This window comes from Ambystoma mexicanum, chromosome 6p, assembly GCF_040938575.1.
Source record: "Ambystoma mexicanum isolate Mex_15411 chromosome 6p, UKY_AmexF1_1, whole genome shotgun sequence".
In the NCBI taxonomy this organism is placed as follows: Eukaryota; Metazoa; Chordata; class Amphibia; order Caudata; family Ambystomatidae; genus Ambystoma; species Ambystoma mexicanum.
The window spans coordinates 647,767,914-647,781,534 of record NC_090935.1 but is presented as its reverse complement, the minus strand read 5'-3'; the positions used below and the strand labels follow the sequence as shown (position 1 = coordinate 647,781,534).

At 50.8% G+C, this 13,621-nt stretch overlaps 1 protein-coding gene across 2 annotated transcripts in view; it reads left to right on the top strand.

The window, feature by feature from the left end:
- TNPO1 (transportin 1) overlaps positions 1-13,621 on the top strand; it is a 1,970,728-nt gene that overhangs the window by 1,000,575 nt on the left and 956,532 nt on the right. For both annotated transcript variants that reach the window (XR_011280658.1, XM_069627508.1), the window contains exon 10: positions 4,989-5,157. Coding sequence is in view for 1 of the 2 variants with exons in the window: in XM_069627508.1 (XP_069483609.1) it covers positions 4,989-5,157 (169 nt within the window). In the remaining variant the exon portion in view is untranslated. The remainder of the gene's footprint in view (positions 1-4,988; positions 5,158-13,621) is intronic.

Here is a 13,621-nt window from a genome sequence, read left to right as displayed (position 1 = left end):
GGAGTTGTGGTACAAACTGGCCCCCCTGCTGGACTTCCTACCGGACGGCAAGAGGGCGGATGCCCTAGAGATCTTGCAGGAAGGAGAGGTGGCGTCGGACCACGCCATTACGATTGCGACGGACATCGCTGACACTGGATTTCGCCAGTTGGGCAACGGCGTGTGCCTTAGGCGGCGTGGATGGCTCAAGGCTACTGACTTCCGTCAGGACGTGCAGACCAAGGTCTTGGACATGCCGTTCGACGGAAACAACCTGTTTGGGAAAACAATGGACGATTCCCTTCAAGCCATCAAGGCAGACACGGAGACGGCCCGGGCTCTTGGGGTTCTCCAGCAACGGCGGCTGCCCTTTCGGAGCGGCGGAGGCAAACTGGGTGCCTCCAAAGGTTCCGGCGGCGGATTTTCCACCTACCGTCAAGCGGCCCGCTCGTCGTCGCAGGAAGCTTACAGGGGACGAGGCAAGTCAGGCGGACCCCGCCGTCGTCACCAAGGAGGTCAAGGCGGCAAAGCCTCGTCGAAGCAGGACTGAACCGGCCGTGGGGTTGGGCCCCCACCGAAGCACCCCGGTGGGAGGCCGGCTGGCGACCTTCGTCAGCGTGTGGGAGTCCATCTCCACCGACTGTTGGGTGCTGGACGCCCTAGCCCAGGGTCACGCGCTCGAGTTTCTAAAGAGGTGCCCGCGCGTCCCCCCTGTGGCCAGGAAAGAACATCACGTCCCTCAACTTCTCTTGGAGGTAAAGGCGATGCTCAGGAAGGGCGCCATCGAGCTCGTCCCAAAGAGGCTTCGGGGCTCCGGAGTTTACTCAAGATACTTCCTCGTGAAGAAGACGGGAGGATGGCGTCCCATCCTGGACCTACGACGACTGAACAAATTCATCAAGGCACAGAAGTTCCAGATGGTCACCCTCCAACACGTCCTGGGTCAGCTGGAGGAGGGCGATTTCCTGTCGTCGTTGCATTTGGAGGATGCCTACTTCCATATTCCCATCCTAAAGGGACACCGAAAGCTTCTCAGGTTCGTGGTCCAAGGGCGTCACTACCAGTTCAGAGCCCTTCTCTTCGGACTGAGGTCGGCACCCAGGGTGTTCACCAAGTGCCTCGCACCGGTGGCGGCGCAGCTGCGCCGAGAGGGGATCCACGTCTACCCCTACCTGGACGACTGGCTCATCCGAGCAAAGACGAAGGAGCTCGCCGTGGAGCAAACAGCAAGGACCGTCCAACTTCTCACGGACCTGGGATTCTCCATAAACTAAGCCAAGTCCCACCTGGTGCCCGCGCAAGACGCACTGTTTCTGGGAGCGAAGCTCGACACAGTGTCGCTTCTGGCCTATCCGTCGGAGAAAAGGACGAGGGCCATTCTGGGCAAGGTGCAGCGGATGCTGGTTGCGGACGCGGCCAGAGTGAGGTCCATCAAGTCCCTCCTCGGAATGATGTCTTCTTGCATTTACCTCATCCCCCTGTGCAGGCTCCGGATGCGCCCGTTGCAGGAGTTCCTGGACGCGCGCTGGATTCAGACTAAAGGCAGGTTCGAGGAGAGGATCACACTCGAGAGTTTCCGACGAGCGATCCGGTGGTGGGGCACCCGCGCGCATCTGGCGGCGGGCATGGACTTCCAGACCCCCGGTCACCAGGAGACAATGACCACGGATGCCTCCCTGGAAGGGTGGGGAGCGCACACCGAAAATCTGCACGCGAGAGGCCTTTGGCTCCCGACGGAGAAGTCCCTCCATATCAACGTCCTGGAGCTCCGTGCAGTGTTTTGGGCCCTCGGGTCCTTCCTTCCGTCACTCAAGGGCAAGGTGGTGAGGATCTTCACCGACAACACCACCACCATGTTCTACATCAGGAAACGGGGAGGAACCAGGTCCCCAGCCTTGTCCAGGGAGGCGCAGGATCTGTGGCATTGGGCCGTCGCCCAAGGGATGTTTCTGGTGCCGTTTCACCTGGCAGGGATAAAAAACACCATCGCCGACTCACTCAGCAGGGAGCTGCGCTCGTGCCACGAGTGGGAACTATGACAGGATCTAGTGGACCGCCTCTTCCGACGGTGGGGCACACCCCAGATCGATCTGTTCGCAACAGCGACGAACTCCAAGTGCCGGAGGTTCGCCAGCAGGTTTCCCCAGCCGAGGAGCATGGGCGATGCTTTCTCGTTCCCCTGGGAGGGCCTGTTTCTATACGCGTTCCCTCCATTGCCATTGCTGATCCGGCTCATCAACCAGCTCAAGAGGTCACGGTGCAGGATGATCCTCGTCGCACCTGCGTGGCCGAGGCAGATATGGTTCCCGGACCTTCTGGACTTGTCAGCGTCCCCGTCAATCAAGCTGCCAGGGTACGCGGATCTTCTCTCCAGGGAAGGAGGCGCCATCCTCCATCACGACCCGAAGTCGCTGAACTTGCAGGCCTGGCTCCTGCAGCGTTAGAGTTTGGAGGTTACGACATACCGGCCGACTGCAGAGAGGTTCTTGCAAAGGCCAGGGCGTCCTCAACTCTTAAATGCTACGGACACAAATGGAAGAGGTTCTCTGTCTGGTGCCACGCACAGAAGATTAACCCTCTACGGATTACGGCTCCCCAAGTACTGCCGTACCTACTGATGCTGGCCAAAGCTGGACTGGCGCACACGTCCATCAAGATTCATCTTGCTGCGATCTCCCGATACACCAGAACCACGGGGCGGACGTCCTTGTGGTCTCATCGTCTGGTGAAAGAGTTCATGAAGGGACTGTTCAGATCGTTCCCGCCGGTGAAGGCTCCTGCCCCGGCGTGGGAGCTCAACGTGGTGCTGACCAAGCTCATGGGACCTCCGTTCGAGCCTCTGCACTAGGCTCCGTTGAAGTTCTTGTCGTGGAAAACAGCGTTTCTTGTGGCCATCACCTCCGCACGACGGGTGGGAGAGATCCAGGCCCTTTCCTGCAAGGCCCCGTACTTGACTTTTCACGACACGAGGGTAGTGCTCAGGACGCACCCCTCCTTCATGCCCAAGGTGCCGTCGGACTTCCACCTCAACGAACCCTTGGTGTTGCCTGTTTTCTTCCCGTCGCCTTCGTCGCCATCTGAAAGGACTTTGCACTCGCTGGATGTGGCTAGAGCGCTGAAGTTCTACGTGGACCGCACAAAGTGTTTTCAGAAGACGTCACAACTCTTTGTGAACTTTGGACCTGTCAATCAGGGGAAGGCTCTCTCGAAGGCTTCCATTTCCAGATGGCTCTCCGGCTGTATCATGTACTGTCATCGGTTGGCAAACCGACCGCTGCCTGGCCGTCCGAGAGCCCATTCCACCAGAGCGATCGCAGCTACCACGGCGTTCCTATCTGGTGTGCCCTTGCTGGACATTTGCAGGGCTGCTAAGTGGAGGTCGACGCACACCTTCACGAAATTCTACTGCGTCGATCGGGATTCCAGGGAGGAGTCCAGGGTCGGCCAAGCAGTGCTGCGCAACCTGTTCGCCGAAGGTGAGCCTGGTGAGGAGGTAAGATTTGCTTAATGTTGAGTTTGATGTAATGCTTAATGTTGAGCCTTTGCCACCTCCTGTGGTTGTGCATGTGTGTACTGCTATGTATTCTTTATTCATGAGCATGTGAATCCATGCCAGACCCCATGCTGGAGAAGGAACAAGTTACTTACCTGTAACTGTTGTTCTCCAGCATGGGTCTGGCATGGATTCACATGCGAACCCTCCCGCCTACCCCTCTGCGGCTCTTCACTTGGTCATACTGCCACTTCACGTGCTACCAAATCTGAAGATGGCTGCCAGAGGCGGGGCTTAGGTAGAGGGCAGTCATTGGCTGTGGTCAGTATGACGCAGAGATCAGTGATTGGTTACTACTACGAAAGACAGATCAGAAACGAAACTGATACTGATTTTTTCTTTACCGAGGGTTCCCAGCCTGACGACGGGGAATATTCATGAGTATGTGAATCCATGCCAGACCCATGCTGGAGAACAACAGTTACAGGTAAGTAACTTGTTCCTTTGATGCAGTGTCCGGCTATCTGGGAAATCAGAGCGGCATATCTTCTCCCGCTGTTTTCGGACTGTGACTTGCGAGCGGAAGAAACCTGGTAGGGGCGCCTTATCTCGGGTGACAACACTCGATGGACAATTGCTGCAGCACGGTGTCTAGTCAAATGGTCGACAGACAAATGGTCAACACAATTTGGTCGACAGGACAAATGATCTAATTTTTTTTTTAGTTATTTTTTTTAGGTTTTCATTTAGGGGGAAAAAAGGGGTTTTTAGCAAACAAAAGGGGGTTGGAGGGGCACCTCCCCAAAAAAATAAAAAAAAGGAAAAAAAAAAAATTTGACCTGTCGACCATTTGTCCTGTCGACCATTTGTCCTGTCGACCATTTAGATTCGACCAGTTGACCTACAACCTTGCAGCACAAATCTTAAAAGTAGCAATGGACCAGATTAGTAAAGGATAAGTAACGCTGAGAACTCAAGTAGTTTTGCCTTGTTTCTTTTAAAAGCCCAAATTGGCTATAAGCAATGTAAATAAAAAAATAATCTAATTCTTGCTTGTTCAGATTACAGGGGCCCGAGAGAGTTTGGGTTTGTATCGCACCACGTATTTGGAGATGTATTGCAAGGAATTCCTATGAAGGAGGTTCTCAAGCTATGTTGCTACTAATAAAGGAATAGCTTGAATGTAAATTTGGGTGACAAATGTGACCACTTTCTTAATTATAGAAGCAACATCAAATCTCCTCCCGGCGTTTTGCCTATAAGTGTAATTTTATGATTTACCAAACACTATACATTCAAATCGTCTCCCCATACCACCGTTTTACCTGATTTGGTCTTTAACAGTAAAACCAATTTTTTGAGCTACTCCTTTTTGAAGTAATCTTTGCGTTTCTTTTTTTTAATTGTTCAGTTTCCATATTTTATGCAATTACTTTGTGCTATATTATTCTTGCGTAGATTTTGTATTAAAAAAATCATTTCATGTTGTTACTACACTTACTCTTTGCATTTACAGGGGGATGTTGAAGAAGATGAAGCTGTTCCTGACAGTGAACAGGACATACGGCCACGTTTCCATCGGTCACGAACAGTGGCTCAGCAGCATGAGGAAGATGGCATTGAGGAGGATGACGATGATGATGATGAACTTAATGATGATGACACAATATCAGACTGGAATTTAAGTAAGTAAAGTGAAGTATACCCACTGTCCACTTTCTCAGACAGTGAATGCAATGGACCCTGATGTAAAAGACTGGTTTATTGCGAGTCGAACCTTGTATACAAATAGATTTTTCATGAAAACTATGCTTTTTATTATTGGCCTTTTGGAAAAAAGTGAATTCCTGCACTTTTGACAGAAAAGCGCAATTCTATAAATGTTGAAAAGTTGAAGGTTCTGTATTGATAACAAATTATGGTATTTATGCTACTACATTGGGGTGAGAAGGGGTGTGGTTGTACTGGTAGCCAGACAAAGTGTTTAAAAAATAAAATAATGAAAAGGCTGTTCAATGCAAGCTCAAAACTACATTTTGTACTCTTACATCCCGCTCCCTTTCCTCCATAGTGCATGGGCGTCCCTTCCAAGCGAGGGGAGACCAACTTTTTCACCAGAAAAAAACCTTCTTCCCCTTTAAATTTAGAGGCGAACGGGGGTGCAGCCCTTGGAGCATGCGCTGCCCTGAGTCCACACTCCGGTGCCACACCTCAGTCCCCTTTTCTGCGTCGACAGGAATGGCCCGAATTCACCAGAGCTTCTGGGTTTGGCTTCGGCCATGTAATTCCATGCGCGGCTACTACTTCTTCTTCTGTCTTTTTTGTCTTTTTATCATTCAGGTACTCCGTCATCAGGTGTTATGCTCCTCCCCGGGGCATGTTGACTTATACAGGGTTCAGCAGGTGTCATCCTGCGACAGGCTCTTTCCAACTAAAGACCGCACGCCCTCTGCCTACGTTGCCTTGGCCCAGACCATAGCTGGCAAGCTTGTATCGCCTGCAACGTGCTCTCCTCGAGGTCTCTGAAGAACAGACTAGCCAGGTGGAGGGAGCTCTATCACCTCCAAAGTACCTAAAGGACTGCGTCTATCTTCGATCCAAACCCAAGGTAGGGCCGCTCTTTTCCAGTGCACCCCACAAGGGAGACTCCTTCCCAAGGACTCGCCCGTGCGGGACGGACCACTCAGGTGCTCATACCAGCATAAGTACCGAGGCTACATCGGCTACTGGCCGGCAGGCTGTGGGGTCAGTGGATCCTCGCGGTGACAGTGCTGAGTGACCGGAAGGTTCTTTTACCGGGTCTTCACCCGAGAGGCCACACCCTAGTACCGGCAACATGTCAGAGGGGGCGCCTATACGCAGTTCTACCAGCAGATCCACAGAGTGCGAAGCGCCTACCAGGCCTCATCCTAAGGAACAGGGTAGGCCCCATGATCCACACTCTAGAGTACTGGCCGGGGTGGGGCCCAGTGAGTGGAGCAACACGACGCAGGCACGTGGAAGGCAGCTCGACAAAATGGCCACCATGCCAGACATTCCTGACATCCGCCTGATAACGCACCAAGGCAGGGAGCAGGTGGAGGAACATGCGTCAAGGTGGGACTGGTGTCAACCTAGTATGTTGCCTACAGCATACCCTTCATTTGCGCAGTGCAGGTTCCCGCTGCGTCCATGCAGATTCCTGCTGCGTCTGTATGGGCAGGGCACGCAACGGCTCCAGCAACCGCCCGCTACCCCGTGAATATCGCCTACCACTCCAGCCTCCGAGGGCAGATTCTTTGAAACGTCCCTCAGGCTCATGAATCTCCTCGGGTGGGGCTCATCCTCAGGGACGCCATCAGGGATGTGCTCCAGCCAATGGGCCGGTGCCACAGGCCCCAGTACAGGCGCTCCTGACCCCTGTGTAGCCTCTGTCGCCCACTCCAGCCTCCAAACCGATTTTGCAGGCTGCTCCGTACCAGCCTCCGACTTCGGTCTCCACACCCCAGACTTCGGCTCCCAACACCCCTCCACCGGTGCTGGACCAACCGGACCCGCAGGTGGACACGGATGAAGAGGACCCCGACACACCATAGTCAGCCAAGGCTTTCCACGAACATCTTGATCTTGCACGGCTGGCAGAGTACTTGGGCCTTCCTCAACTCGAGGTTGAGCAACCAGCAGAGGGGTGTCCTTGCCGAAGTCCTCACGCTGCGTCCCACAGCATGAACCGGGCTCCTGATGCAGAAGGACGTGGTTGCCTTGGCCTAAAAGGGCTGGCTCAAGCCTCACTCGGTCCAGCCGGTCAATCGACGCCTGGACGCCAAGTACAGGTCAGATGGAGGGAGATACTCTTGCTATCGGCCCACCCTCAGCTGCACTCTTCGGTGATCACTGTGGTATCACTATACTCCAAGCCTCAGCCAAGATGGTGGTACAGGACATCATGGAGTCCACCGTGGGCTACATTGACACCTCTGGCCGCCCATCTGCATTGCCACGGACATCAGAAATTCAACCCGGGTGTCCAGGAACGCATCTTGGACATTCCTTTCGAAGGGGGTGACCTCTCCCACTCCACCACGGACAAGGAGCTGGACAAAAAGAAAAAACGCACACAAACGGCCAAGTCTTTATCCCCCCTTACAAAGACCACGCCCAAAATGTTCACCCAGTCACGGCAGCCCTCTGACAAGGGGCGTACATACGGGAGGGTTCAACGGCATCCATGAGCGGACGTCCAGGCAGCCTGAATGTTCGCCGACCCAACATCGGTGCAATCAACAAAAAAGGGGGGTGGGGGGGAGTAAGAGCTTTTTCCAGTCCCCCTCCTCCACAACATCCTCAGAGGGAAAGAAGGCATGACACACCCCTCCGGTTCCACATGTCTCCAGTGGGGGGCAGGCTTGCTCTCCATGCACATTTCTGGCACTAGAACGTCAGACCTCTGAATCCTCTCTGTAGTATCCATGGGGTACCGCCTCCCTATCCAAGCCTCTGTCCCTCTTCCCCTCCACTCCCACAGGTTGGGACAGCAACTCTTTTGGTGGAGATCCAGTCACTCATCGAGAGCCAGGCAGTGGAGGAAGTCCTAGCCTCCCAGCAAGGCTTGGGCTTTTTTAAAAATTTTTTCATTTTTCTTTAAATTTTATTGAATTTTCATCGCAAGGGTAATGTACAATGGTACAATTTTGTTAACTTCACATTGTTACATCGTTATCTTGCTATGGTTGAACAAAGAACATACCAATATCATTAACTTTCCCTTCCCTTTTGCGTAAATTTAAATTAGGTCACTCTCCTTTTTCCCAGTGCGGTCGGCCGGTTTTATCTTGGTCGTTGGCCGAAAAAAAAAGTTTAATCGGTGTTTGGTGCGAGCTGGGACATTTTCTTCATTTGGCGTGTAGATTCAAGTTGTGCGATGGGTCTTCTCACCGATGGGGATGGTGTGTGGTGGTCAAGAGTCTTGTAACTGTGCGGTCTGTATTGACTTCGAGTCTGCAGGTTGGCTTTGCCTTAGGCTTGGGACATATGTTGCAGCAAAGTCACACCAAGATTCTTCGTGGCGTGTTGCTTTCCCATGGAGGGTCGCTATGATTTTCTCCATCATATATATGTTGCTATGTTCTTTATTTTGCAGGAAGTGTTTCGCTTTCCATTTAATAACTAGGCCCGCCCTTGCAGCTAGTAGCAGTGGAGATGCGATTCCCATTATCCTTACTATTTCGTCGTCATCTAGGCTGAACAAGGTTAGGAGGGGATTTATGTTCCTTTCAATGCCATCTATTTGTTTGATCCACCCAAGCACTTCGGACCAATATGTGCAGACTTTTGAACAGTCCCACCACATGTGCCAATAGCTGGCATTCATTCTGCATTGTCTCCAACATTTTGGGCTGTTGGTCTGGTACATTTTCGACAATATGTGGGGGGTCATATTGCCATCTGTGAAATAGTTTTATTGCGTGCAGTTTGTATTGTGCGGCGATTGATATCCATGATGGTGTTTTGCAAATTGTGTCCCATGCCTTGTGGTCGAGTTCTCTGTTGAATCTTTCTGCCATTTCTCTTTGAGGCGGGGTTTTGGGTTCAGGTCCTTAGTGTTTAGGGCGCTATACATGTGAGCTATCAGCCCTTTGTTCGTAGAGGTTGTGTCGATAATTTTTTCAAAGGCAGTGAGTTCTCTTCGGATCTTGGGTTTAAATTCATGTTTGGATAGGACACCCTTCAGGTGTAGGTAGAGGAAGATCGGTATTGGGTGTAGTTGGAGGGCTTCCTCCAGTTCGGTGATTGATATGAATTTGTCGTCTCGCCATAGATGCCCGAACCTTTTGAGTCTGACGTCAAACTTTTTTTTTGTAACTGTGGTGTTCTGGGATTGATTCTGACTTCTGGGGCCCATAGGTGGCTTAGGGGGGATGGCCATGTGGTTACTTCCGTCATTCCTTTTCCCTCCCTCCATCTGTTCCATATTGTTCCTAATATTGGATGGTCACGAAATTTTCGTATGAGTTTCGGTCTGGGGACCCATAGCCATTCTGAGAGTGTAGCAGGTGTTAGGTTGTCATTGTCCAGCTGTACCCATTGTAAGTCTTTTCTGTCTCGCAGGTGTGGGATGAGGATTCTTGGCTGGGTCGCCTGGTAGTATCGCTGAATATCTGGGAGGCCGACCCCACCACGTTGGTCTTTGGGTAGAATGAGGGTTTCATAGGGTATTCTGGGTTTCTTCCCTTCCCACAGGAATCCAGTTATTGCTTTTTTCACTCGTTTAAAGTAGTCTTCTGTGATCGACACTTTAAGAATTTGGAAGGGGTATAGGAAGCGCGGGAGACTCGCCATTTTGATGGCGTTCAATCGTCCCATCCAGGAGATCGTGAGTGGTCACCATTTTGCAAGGTCAGCTTTAAATGCTGTCAGGAGTTGAGGGAAGTTGGCCTCCTATATGTCGGCGATGTTTCTCGTTAGATTAATCCCCAGATATCGAAGGGTAGGGCCTCCGATGGTGAAGCCTATTTGGTCGAATTTGCTTTCTGGGTTGTGGTGGGTTCGTGTAGAGGGAAGAGGATGGATTTGATTCTGTTGACTTTGAAGCCTGATAGTGCGCCGTATTCTTCAATGAGTTGCATCGCTCGGGGAATTGACGTCATCGGGTTCTGTATGTGTAAGAGAAAATTGTCTGCGTACAAGGCCAATTTATATTCCCTTCCTTGCACACACAGGCCTTCCAATCGTTGATCTGCTCTGAGAATTTGGGATAGTGGTTCCAGTGAGAGTGCAAACAAAATTGCCGGGAGGGGACATCCTTGCCTCGTGCCTCTGCTCAGTGGGAACTAGCGGGAACACTGTGTTCACTGTTACGGATTCCCTGGGAGATGTGTATACTGCTTTGATTACTCGTCGAAGAACAGGGCCATGGCCTATTTTCCTTGGTGTTGCTTCCAGGAAGTGCCATTCGACCCTATCAAAGGCTTTCTCTGCATCGATTGACAATAGTGCGGGTGTGCGGCATTTTCCGTGCCTCGTGTATGAGGTGGAGAGTCTTACGGGTGGAGTCTGCTCCCTGTCTGCTGAGGATAAATCCAACTTGGTTGTTGTGAATAATAGCAGGCATGTGCGTTTCCAGCCGTGCAGTGATGACCTGTGTGTACATTTTGGCATATATATTTAGTTGGGAAATGGGGCGATATGAGGTGCACTGTTTGGTGTCTTTGCCCTCTTTGGGGATGACCGTGATGAGGTCCTCAGAGAATGATTCGGGGGCGAAACCGTTCTGTAGGATGTCGTTAAAAAGTTCGACCTTGAACGAGAGGAGGGTATCGATGGTTTTATAGCACCCTGTTGTGTAGCCATCGTTTCCGGGGGCTTTCCCCGTTGGGAGCCTTTTGATCGCATCTTTTACTTCTTTGTCTGTGATGGGGCGTCAAGGGCTTGTGCCTTTTCGGTGGATAAACTTGGTATGGTCATTTTGTCCATGTATTCTGCGATTACCCTCTGTGTGGTCTTAGAGGTATACAGTTTCTCATAGAAGTCAGCGAAGGCTTCGGGGATGTTGGTGGGGTGATTTCCGTGGGGGGGGTCATTCTCTTTTTCTGTGGCTGATATCCATCTTTCTTTGCGTTGCCCACAGAGCCTGGCTGCGAGTAGTGCGTCTGCTTTGTCACCTTTCTCATAATGTTACTGTTTCAGATATTGTAGTTTGCATACGATTTGGTCAGTTTCTAATTGTCGCAGTTCATCTCTTTCTGATTGCTTCCATTATTCTCTCTCCTCTTTCAGCATCTGCTGTTTCGGCACTAAGGTCTAGGTGGGCTATTACGTTTATGAGCTTATTTTCCTATCAAATAGCACTCTTTTTTTTTCTTTGCCGCTCCCTCTTTGATTAGTACACCTCCCCACGTGGCTTTCCCTGCTTCCTGTCTCTGTCTGGGTCTACAGGATGTGTGGGAGGGGGGGGGAATAGGCACCCTGGACTGAGTTGCCTCGGCAACTCAAGTCACACTCTTGTGTGATTGGCCCAGTGTTTAGCTGCCCGGCTCACCACTTAGCATGTTTGAGTGATAGCTAGGACTGATGAATGGGGGTTTTCTGCATAAAAGCAGGGCTTTGGGGACTGGAACTTCAGAAGTCACCACAGGACCTAAAGAATCTGAAGAGGGAGAAGCTTAGCTGACATGCAACAACGACACCACCGGTGGAGCCCTGCTGAACCGACTCACCACTTCCCGACGACGGAGAAGATCTTCATCCTGGAGAGTCTTCCTTTGAACTGGTGGGGTTAACTCCTTTTGAACTATCTGCAAAGACTTTTAAAGTGTACTTCAACTGTGTGATCTTGGGCACATTCCGCCTTGCTCTCCAAGAGTGGGCCTGGCCTATGAACTTTTTGCTCTACAGTAGACTCTGCCTTTCTTGACTTGCTGTGGTTCTTTTAAAAGTGTTGGTATTGTGTGCTTTCCTAATTCTGCCTTTTCCCTCCCTTTTTAAATAATTATTGGAGTGCCATCTTGGTTAAGCGCTCACCTCTGTATTGATAAGTGGTGTTCTTTTCCTAAGACTTGTCGAATAATTAATCAGGGAGGTGTATATATTTCTAGTGACTGTGTTTGAACTTGCTTGACATATTAGTGCCAGTGTATTTTTACAAGTGTTTTTAAATAAATAATTATATACTTTTATACCAAAGCTCTGGTCAGTGTTTGCTTGTGCTACTGTATTTTTGTACCTAATTTGTATACTCTATATACTGCCTAACTCATCTTGAGAGAAGTCTGACTGCTCAGCCACAGCTACCAGGTAAATCTGGGTGGTACAGACTGCTACCAATTGGGTTTACTGCCAACACCTGTAGTCTTATTTTGCAGTAGTCCCTAAGGGAACTGCACAGGTTTCTGCCTAACACCTGTTCAGTAGTGACCTCTTGGTGGGAGAATTGAGACCCTTGACATTCAGTGTCCCAATCTTAATCGTGCCGAGCCTATCCCTTGCAGTGTTGTGGTTAGTGGCCATTGATGTGTTTCCTTCGTTTGTTCACTGGGTCCCATTTTTTTTATTGCTGAGGGATTAGAGTTTTATTTGGGGCGTGCCTGACCGTCTTGGGTGGTGGTGTTTTCAACTTCCCTCCCCCTAACGTTTAACAAACTAACCTTTCCTTCTCTCCTCCCCTGTTCCCCTTAATGCCCCCTCCTGTTGTGGGCTTCCATCCTTGATTGGTGGCGTCCGATTCGGACTGGGTGAAAACTATCAGTCCAATGTCTGACCACCGGTGGGAACCGTTACCGCTCGGTCCCTCTGGCAAATTTAATCACTTTAACATTTAGAGCCCCCCTCGTACTCCCTCCTCCCCTATTTATAACTCAACATTAACTTTCATGAAAAGGATACACGGTGAACCATGTTGTTTCATAGTGTGTCTTCAGCTAGTCTTCCGCCCCTCTCTTCCATGGTGGACTCCTCTGCGAGTCCGGTCTCATGTCTAGGAAGTGTGGGCTGTTCAGTACTCGATGGTCGCTTTTGCTGTCTTGTTCAGACACCGGCCTCGTAAGTGCAGGCCACTGAGATGCTGATTTCATTTAATTGTCCGGCGTGTTGTTACCCCACCTGTACTTTCTTGATCCCTTCACTCTTTTTCTCCTTGGTGTTCCCATCGTGATTCGCTTTGTTCGGGCTCTCGTCAGTTATCTTCCCTTGGGCCTGTTCTAATGAGTTCCGCAATGTAATCTCGGATCTCCTCTTCCGATTGTAGCTGTATTCTGTTGCTTCTGTGTACGAATGTGAGGGAGAAGGGGTATCACCATCTATATCTGGTGCCTTGTTCTTTGACCCATTTCGTCAGTGGGTTACAGAGGTGTCTCAGGGCCAGGGTGAGCGAGGATAGGTCCTGGAAGATGGTTATCTGGGCACCTCTGAGGCTGAGAGGGCCTCCGGATCTGGCTTTTTCTAGAATCCTGGCACTGTCCTGGCATTGCTGGAATCTTGAGCGGACTGAGCTTGGGCCAACGGGTGGACCTCCAGCCCTGTGTATTCTCTCTGTTTTGGGCTTGTCGATTTCTTGGTCCACTGTCAGAATTTTGATGATGTCATGTATTGTTTTTTTGAGTTCTTCCTCCGTTTCACCTTTGTGTTCCAGAATGCCGAAGAAGCGTAGGTTGTTTCTTCGCTCGTGGTTTTCTA